This window comes from Papio anubis, chromosome 6 (genome assembly GCF_008728515.1).
Source record: "Papio anubis isolate 15944 chromosome 6, Panubis1.0, whole genome shotgun sequence".
NCBI lineage: Eukaryota > Metazoa > Chordata > Mammalia > Primates > Cercopithecidae > Papio > Papio anubis.
Genome location: NC_044981.1, coordinates 30,138,256 through 30,146,595, shown reverse-complemented (window position 1 = coordinate 30,146,595; position 8,340 = coordinate 30,138,256). Strand labels below are relative to the sequence as shown.

The 8,340-nt window shown below is 47.1% G+C and overlaps 1 protein-coding gene and 1 long non-coding RNA gene across 5 annotated transcripts in view; one reads left to right on the top strand and one right to left on the bottom strand.

The window, feature by feature from the left end:
• Window positions 1-8,340, top strand: part of LOC116275441 — a 16,876-nt gene that overhangs the window by 8,264 nt on the left and 272 nt on the right. The window contains exon 2 of the long non-coding RNA XR_004184536.1: window positions 1,878-1,883. This is a non-coding gene — a long non-coding RNA (uncharacterized LOC116275441). The remainder of the gene's footprint in view (window positions 1-1,877; window positions 1,884-8,340) is intronic.
• LOC101009503 (popy class I histocompatibility antigen, alpha chain E) overlaps window positions 6,104-8,340 on the bottom strand; it is a 4,744-nt gene continuing 2,507 nt past the window's right edge. For 2 of the 4 annotated variants that reach the window (XM_031667643.1, XM_031667645.1), the window contains 3 exons: window positions 7,817-7,849; window positions 7,663-7,710; window positions 6,104-7,500 (listed from right to left, as the gene is read on the bottom strand). In XM_031667643.1, the coding sequence (XP_031523503.1) occupies window positions 7,493-7,500; window positions 7,663-7,710; window positions 7,817-7,849 (89 nt within the window). In that variant the 3' untranslated portion in view covers window positions 6,104-7,492. The other 2 variants (XM_031667646.1, XM_031667644.1) reach the window with 2 other exon arrangements.

Below are 8,340 nucleotides of genomic sequence, written 5' to 3'. Positions count from 1 at the left end.
TGCAAAGTTACGTATTGCTAGGAATTCTTTTGGCTCCCTCAAGGCCAGTAACCTTGAACGGCTGTCTCCTCCTTTATCGGAGACTTTCCAGGTGTTTGTACTGGGCTCAGGAGTTTGAGAGATATATGGTGGTGGGATGGGAGGATGGGATGTGCCCTGTGCTAGGGCTCAGGAGCTCTTGAGTCCGGGCTGAGAATGTGCCCAGCTCCTTTCAATCTCACATATAGTTTGCTTAGCAAGTATTAATTGAATGATGTTTGACATAAATGAATGAAGATGACAGCCAGGACACCCAGGACAAGTGAAAACAGAGCTGAAGGAGTGTAAGGGTTGCAGTACTTACTGTCTTTTAGCTAAAGTATTTAGAAACGGAAAGGATAAGCGCACAGAGGAATAGCATAGCAGAAATCATGTGACTTTCTTATGTTAACCCTTCCCCTTGTCTAGACCCTATTTGTCCATATGGGCATCTCCATATAAAGACAAGACTCAGAAGTTTGGATAGCTATACTTCTTTGCCTCTGTTTTCATGAAGCCGAGTCCTCTGTTCGCTTTGGTTGCCGCCACTAGCTCTACAGCCGGGCTGCCCATGTGTACGCAGATGTCATGAAAATATCAAGTTCCCTAAGCAGCTTGAACTGCGGGGAGGCTCAGAGAAGGGAGATTTCCTGAGCTGCTGACTTACTGCGGGACTGACTCAGTAAGATTCCAGGCACTAGACAGAGCTAGTTAGGAAAGGAAACATTTCCTGTTTGCCTCTGCGGGGAAAAAGAAACTACTCTTCGGACAGTCGCCTGGCTCTAACACCAGAAAGGAAAGCGAGGCGGTGCATTCCCCAGAAGAGCAGCAGGCAGGGCCACTGAGCATCCCACGGCCACCAGCGGGGCTGTCCTGCTGTCCTTGCAGGAGTGCCCTGTCTCCCAGAATCTCCTCCTGGTGCTATCCCCACCCTGCCTGAAAGAAGTGAGGAGGATGATGGGGAGAGAGCCAGACGGGCTGGGGTTGGGAGGAGTGAGTGCCCTTGATTTTTCTCTTATCCAAATTCAACTTTCATTTTAGATTTCCCTCCAACTCTTCAAAGCAAGCATCGCTACTCTTAATTTCTCATACAGGACTACTTAGGGGCGGCAAAAGCCTCGTGGGATGGTGGGGTTTCCTGTGCTTTTAATTGAAATGATTTCTTTGTGGGTTCCCAAAGCTAAATTGTCCTTGGTCACACTGGAAGGAAATAAAGAAAAATAAGTATGATTATTTTACCAAGTAGTGGGATTGCAGGTGAGGTTTTCCTTGTTTATTAGAAAATTCTTGGCCAGGCGCGGTGGCTCATTACTGTAATCCCAGCACTTTGGGTGGCCGAGGCGGGCAGATCACGAGGTCAGGAGATTGAGACCATCCTGGCTAACACGGTGAAACCCCGTCTCTACTAAAAATACAAAAAATTAGCCGGGCTTGGTGGCGGGCGCCTGTAGTCCCAGCTACTCAGGAGGCTGAGGCAGGAGAATGGCACGAACCCGGGAGGCGGAGCTTGCAGCTAGCCGAAGTTGCGCCACTGCACTCCAGCCTGGGGCAGTGCGAGACTCTGTCTCAAGAAAAAGAAAAGAAAAGAAAATTATTTTCTTGTTGTTTTTACAGTGATGTGCAATAAAAACAATTGGGAGAAAAAAGAAGAGTTGACCTGGATTTTCATAATGCAAAGAAAATGGCACCCAAATTCCCACTACAAAGATTTATATGTATTATCCAATTCAATTCATTCAGAATTCCGTGAAGTCAGTCAGTTATCCCAGCTTAACTAACAGATGTTAGGAACGAGACTTGAAAGTGCTCAGCCAGGCTCGGCGCGGTCGCCCACGCCTGTAATCCCTGCACTTTGGGAGGCCAAGGTGGGTGGATCACCTGAGGTCGTGAGTTGGAGACCAGCCTGACCAACATGGATAAACCCCATCTTTACTAAAGATACAAAATCAGCCGGGGCGTGATGGCGCATGCCTTTAATCCCAGCTACTTGGGAGACTGAGGCAGGAGAATCACTTGAACCCAGGAGGCGGAGGTTGCAGTGAGCCAAGATCACCCCATTGCACTCCAGCCCGGGAAACAAGAGCGAAACTCTGTCTCAAAAAAAAAGGAAAAAAGAAAAAAGAAAGTGCTCAGCCAGGATGTCATACCAAGTCTGTGGTGGAGTGCCAAGATGTCCTCTGCGGAAAGAATTACGTGTGCTGGCTGAAACAACACCAATAAACACTTTAGGCTTTGAGTTGGACACAGTTTGGTAAATACATGTTCCACAATGTTCCAGTCTTTCAGTGTCCCATGGGATATTTGCTTCCCCATAGAGAGCGTAGGTAGAGGTCCTTTACATACCCTGCAGGGATGCTGATTTGCATGGGGAGGGCTGGCACACAGCCTCTGCTGGGTATGAACAGTACAAGCCTCTGGAGGCTGTGCTCTGTTCAGAACTTGGAGCTGGTTGGGGCCCTCCAAGGCCCTGTGCTGACAGCTGGCCTGGGGGCTTCTCCTCACTAGGGTCTTCTCTCAGTATCTCAAGGTGGGCACGGTCTCTCCTGGGCACGCAGGCAATGGACTGGACAAGTATCTCTTTCCTCTAAGGCCCAGTCACCAAGTATTCCCTCCAGGGGGCCGGGTTTGGAAATTCTCACTACATATAATAGCCCTTCTGTTGTCTCATATTTTCTAACTCTGGAGTGGTGGTTCCCAGTCTCTTTATTACTAAGGAAGCATAGGTGATTTCTTCCCTCCCTGTTTCAACATGGTTTTAACTACCAAACAGAATCCTCTAAGTGATCGTTTGCCTTCCTTTCCTTCTTTTCTTTTCTTTTCTTTTCTTTCTCTTTCTCTTTCTCTCTTTCTTTCGCGGAGTTTCGCTCTTGTTGCCAGGCTGGAGTGCAATGGTGTGATCTCGGCTCACTGTGCAACCTCCGCCTCCTGGGTTCAAGCGATTCTCCTGCCTCGGCCTCCTGAGTAGCTAGGATTACAGGCATGTGCTACCACACCCAGCTAATTTTGTATTTTTGGTAGAGATGGGGTTTCTTCATGTTGGTCAGGCTGATCTCGAACTCCCGACCTCAGGTGATCCACCCACCTTGGCTTCCCAAAGTGCTGGGATTACAGGCGTGAGCCACCGTGCCAAGCCTTCATTTGCTTCCTTATACTGTTCATCAAGATATATTTAAGATCAGCATGAAGACAAGGTTACATCATTTACAATATATGGAAGTAAGTCCCAGTCCCCATTAAGATCCTAGTCTGGGCTAGCTGACTGAGAGAGGCTGTTAAAATGTAGTAATAGGAGTAGCTGTCTCCCTTTCATTCTGCTGCTATGGCAGATTGCTTTTTTCCTCTAGGAACACTGACATCTAGAGATCTATGATTCATAATCTTGTGGCTAGAAATGAGATGTCAAAAGAGGACAAGATCACTCAGGTTCCTCCTTTCCCTGAGTTCCCTCTCCTGGGCCAATTAAGAACAGGCACATGGAGAAAGGAACCCAGGATTATCCCATAATCACACAAAGATCTGTTCACATATGATGGCCCAAGGAGGCAGGGCCTGCCCATGAGTCACCTTTATCTACATAATGCAGCCTAACTATCCTGTTTTGCTTTTAGCTATTCAAGACTTTTCCAACCATGGAGAAGTCCTGTGGCATGGGCTGTTTTCCCAACAGTATCTTGACTGAATCACTGAGTGTCATGCCAGAGGAGTGGGACCTGGTTGACCTCTCTTCCGTGGTGTCCAGGTGCCCAGGAACCCCTATGTGGTAGTGGGATCCAGGTCTAAGAAAGCACAGCTCCTGTGTGGCCTCATAGGGAGTAGGTGCCTCACTGGGCTGGTTCTAAATTGTTCCAGGGTCAAGGCAGCAGGCATAAAGAACCCACTCTTTCATCCTTCCAACATTTTTTTGGTAATAACCCAATTCCCTGATTAAAACATCTACAGTGGTGTCTTACATTTTTCAAAACATAACTCAAACATTTCTTCCTTGGAAAATCCGAAGTCTCCTAAAATAGGGGTTCCCAACCCGTGGGCCATGGACTGGTATCAGTCCACGGCCTGTTAGGAACTGGGCCGCGCAGCAGGAGGTGAGTGGCAGGCGACCAAGCATTAGCGCCCGAGCTCTGCCTCCTGTCAGATCAGCAGTGGCATTAGATTCTCATGGGAGTGTGAACCTTATTGTGAACTGTGCATGCGAGGGATCTAGGTTGCTCACTCCTATGAGAATCTAATGCCTGATGACCTGTCAGTGTCTCCCATCACCCTCAGATGGGACTGTCTCATTGCAGGAAAACAAGCTCAGGGCCCCTACTGACTTTACATTATGGTGAGTTGTATAATTGTTTCATTATATATTACAATGTAATAATATAAATAAAGTCCACAATAAATGTTATGTGCTTGAATCATCCCAAACCATCCCTCCGAAAAATTGTCTTCCATGAAACCAGTCCCTTGTGCCAAAAATGTTGGGAACCACTGTCCTAGAAAACAGTTTCCTCCCTGAGTTTTAGCATTTTGTACGTTTCTTTCAGCACTAACCACAATAGTTATCTTTAAGTCTGTTTATTCATTGTTACTAAATCTTAGGTTCCTTCAGTGCAGGAACTTTTCTTGCCACCTAGTCCCACCCTGGACCTCACAACATTCTGTGAACGCAGGAAGGGTTCAATAAATATTTGTAAAAGATTCCTTGGAGTTTGGCTTAAAAAGATTTAAGATCTAAAACTGAGGAAGGCAGATCTTTGAGGTAAGGCAAACACAGCCTGCCGATATGGCAGGAAGTAGAAATGGGCAGACCAAGTAGAGAAGGAAAACAGTTCATCTTTCTGGGACACTAATAAGGAGTAACAGTTTCCCTTCAATTCTTTAAAAAATAGGATGTAGGAGTCCAAATTTCCATCAAATCTATAGATCGATTTTCTTTGCATCAATTGACTTCTGGTGGAGTGCGGTGGCTCATGCCTACAATCCCAGCACTTTGGGAGGCTGAGGTGGGTGGATCACCTGAGATCAGGAGTTCGAGACCAGCTGGCCAACATGGTGAAACCCCCATCTCTACTAAAAATACAAAAATTAGCTGGGCTTGGTAGCGCGTGCCTGTAATCCCAGCTACTTGGGAGGCTAAGGCAGGAGAATCACTTAAACCCAGGAGGCCAAGTTTGCGGTGAGCCAAGATCATGCCATTGCACTCTAGCCTGGGTGACAAGAGTGAAACTCAGTCTCAAAAAAACAAACAAACAAACAAACAAAAAAGACGTCTTTGTTGTTGCTAAAATGCAAAGATTCTGGGCTTACGAAGAAACTAATACTTTAGTAGGAATGCTTGAAATAAAAATACCTACCACTAACTGAAACCGAAATATCAGGTTGACCATTTTGTGTTGCTGTAATAGAATGCCACAGACCGAGTATTTTATAAAGCATAGCAGTCTATTTCATGGTTCTGGAGGACAAGAAGTCTAATATCAAGATCCTGGCATTTGGTGAGTCTTTTTGCTGTATCATCTCTTGGTAGAGGCAAGTAGGTGAGTGAGGGCAAGAGGTTGAACTTGCCTCAACCTCAAGCCCTTTTATAATCAGTAAATCCATTCATAAAGTTGGAACCCCCATGGCCAGCCAGCCATTAGGCTTCACTTCTCAATATGGTTGCATTGTGGATTCAGTTTCCAACACATGCTTTTTGGAGGACACATTCAAACCACAGCACAGATACTTTATATTAGCTTTATAAAGACTCTCCCAAGAAAACAGTGCCATGTACAAGATGAGGAACTGGAGCCCAGACAGGTGAAGCCCCACTGCGTGTAACACAGGAAGAAATGGCAAAGTAAAAATTCACACCCAGGACTCCCTGGGCTTTTCACCACACATATTGCCTTCTCATTGGATATCACCTGACAGAATGAGACTCAGGTGATTACAGGGATTCACCAGGAAAAAGGGGAAAGGTGGCATGACCAGAACTAGAACACTGGCCAGTGAATGCAGTTCTGGGTGGACCATGGCATTGGAAGCCCAAGGATAGCTTGAATGTGGTTTAAAAAAAAAAAAAAAGAAAAGGCACAAAATGCACAAATGACATATTAAATGATGTTCAAACAGAGCTTTTATTTTACTTCAAAGTTTACCTCAGCTCAGCTTGAGAAGGTGAGGGGAATGAAGCAGATGCTGTTAAAGGGCCATAGGAGAGAAAAGGTATCTGTGGGAAGAGAATAATCTCTTTTGACTCCATGTGCTGCCTCACAGACACACTGGAGCAGGGATTGGGCCCCCAAGACCTCACGTAGCCCTGTGCCTATGGCTTTGCTGGGTGCAGCCTACATGGCTGCTCGAATGGGTTACAGGCTGGTGCCTGAAGCTTTCCGAAGGGGGCGTTGCATGCTGCCACTGACTCCACAGTTCTGGGGTCCTGGTGGTGGTCAGGTCCTGCTCCCACCGCTCCACAATGCACTCTCCTGTGGCCTGGATCCACTAGACACTAGACATTTCCCTGGTGGGGGCTCTCTGCGGCAGCTGCACCTCACATTTCCACTTGGCATTACTCTAGTGGAGGCTCTCTGTGGGCTGGGCATGCTAGCTCGGTTCTCTTTTCCTCTTCTTATAAAGCCACCAGTCCCATTCCTGTGATAACCCATTAATCCATTAACCCATGAATGAAGGTAGAGCCTTATCATCCAATGACATCTCAAAGGCTCCACCTTTCAGTATTGCCACATTAGGGATTAAGTCTCAACATGAGTCTTGGAAGGAACATTCAAACCAAAGCAGTATGAAAACAATATTCAAATCCAAGGTATATGGTCAAGATTACAGGTGGTAAGCAATAGGCTAAATTTGCCGGAGATGTGCTGTGGAATTATCTGTCTGTATTTCTAACTATGACTTTAGCTTCCTCAACACCATTTCACTGCAGAATATGAAAAAATAAATTGAGATCCAGGTTCTTTTTTTCTTTGAATTTTTATTTTTTGAGACAGAGTCTCAACCTGTCACTCAGGCCAGAGTGCAGTGGCACAATCTCAGTGCACAGCAACCTCTGCCTCCTGGGATGACGTCATTCTCCTGCCTCAGCCTCCTGAGTAGCTGGGACTACAGGTGCCTGCCACCATGCCCGGCTAATTTTTTGTATTTTTTAGTAGAGACAGGGTTTCACCGTGTTGGTTTCAATCTCCTGACCTCGTGATCTGCCTGCCTCGGCCTCCCAAAGTGCTGGGATTATAGGTGTGAGCCGCCGTGCTCTGCTCAGTTTCTTATTTTTAATAGAAAAGTAGGAGAACAGGGAAGGCACACAGGTCAGTGTGCAGAAGGGGGTCATGGTAGACATGGAGGTGGAGTGTTTGTCAGCCTCCTCATATTATGCTAACAGGGACAGAGACAGATTCAGAGGCTCTTAAAAAAAGAGAAGCCAGAGTCCCTTAAGACACAAAGGGGAGGCGTGAAGAAATCCTGCATCTCAGTCGCACACAAGGCAGCTGTCTCAGGCTACAGAAGAAAACAGTCATGAACAAATTCAGGTCAGTCACAGTAAGTGATGACACTCTGAACAGCCCACCACACACTCAAAAATTCCAAATCAAAAAATCCCCACAACCCAGTCCTGTCCCATCTGCCCCACCCTCCACCCACTTCAGACCCCCAGAATCTCACGTTTATAAGCTGTGAGAGACTCATCAGATCCCTGGGCACCGTCGCTACCTGGGGTAGAACAAAAACAAGACCTGGTTAGAGCCCACAGGAGATGTGGTGCAGGAGGAATTATAGGGTGGGCAAGCTCCTCCACACTCCCGCCCCCTTCACTTACACACAGCCTGAGAGTAGCTCCCTCCTTTTCTACCTGTTAGAAGAAAATGTCCTGTGAGGGGCCAGGAAGGAGGCAGGGCCATAAGGTCCTAGAGGAACCTCCTAGTCTTGGATCCCAGAGAAGTATCCAGAACTGTGACTGCAGACCCAGGGCAAGATCAGGAAACATGAAGAAAGCAAGTGTGGGTCCTTGACCAACTGCCCTCCTGAGGTCTGTCCTCAGCAGGGACCTTCCCCTGTGACCTGTGACTGCTGGGCTCAGATCCCCATCACCACAATCATCAAGGTGATAAATCTGTCCTTCATTGTCACAGGTACCACAGGCGCGGTGGCTCACGCCTGTAATCCCAGCACTTTGTGAGGCCGAGGCAGGTGGATCACGAGGTCAGGAGTTCGACACCAGCCTGGCCAACACAGTGAAACCCCATCTCTACTAAAAGTACAAAAAAAAATTAGCCGGGTGTGGTGGCACGCACATGTAGTCCCAGCTACTCGGGAGGCTGAGGCAGGAGAATCGCTTGAACC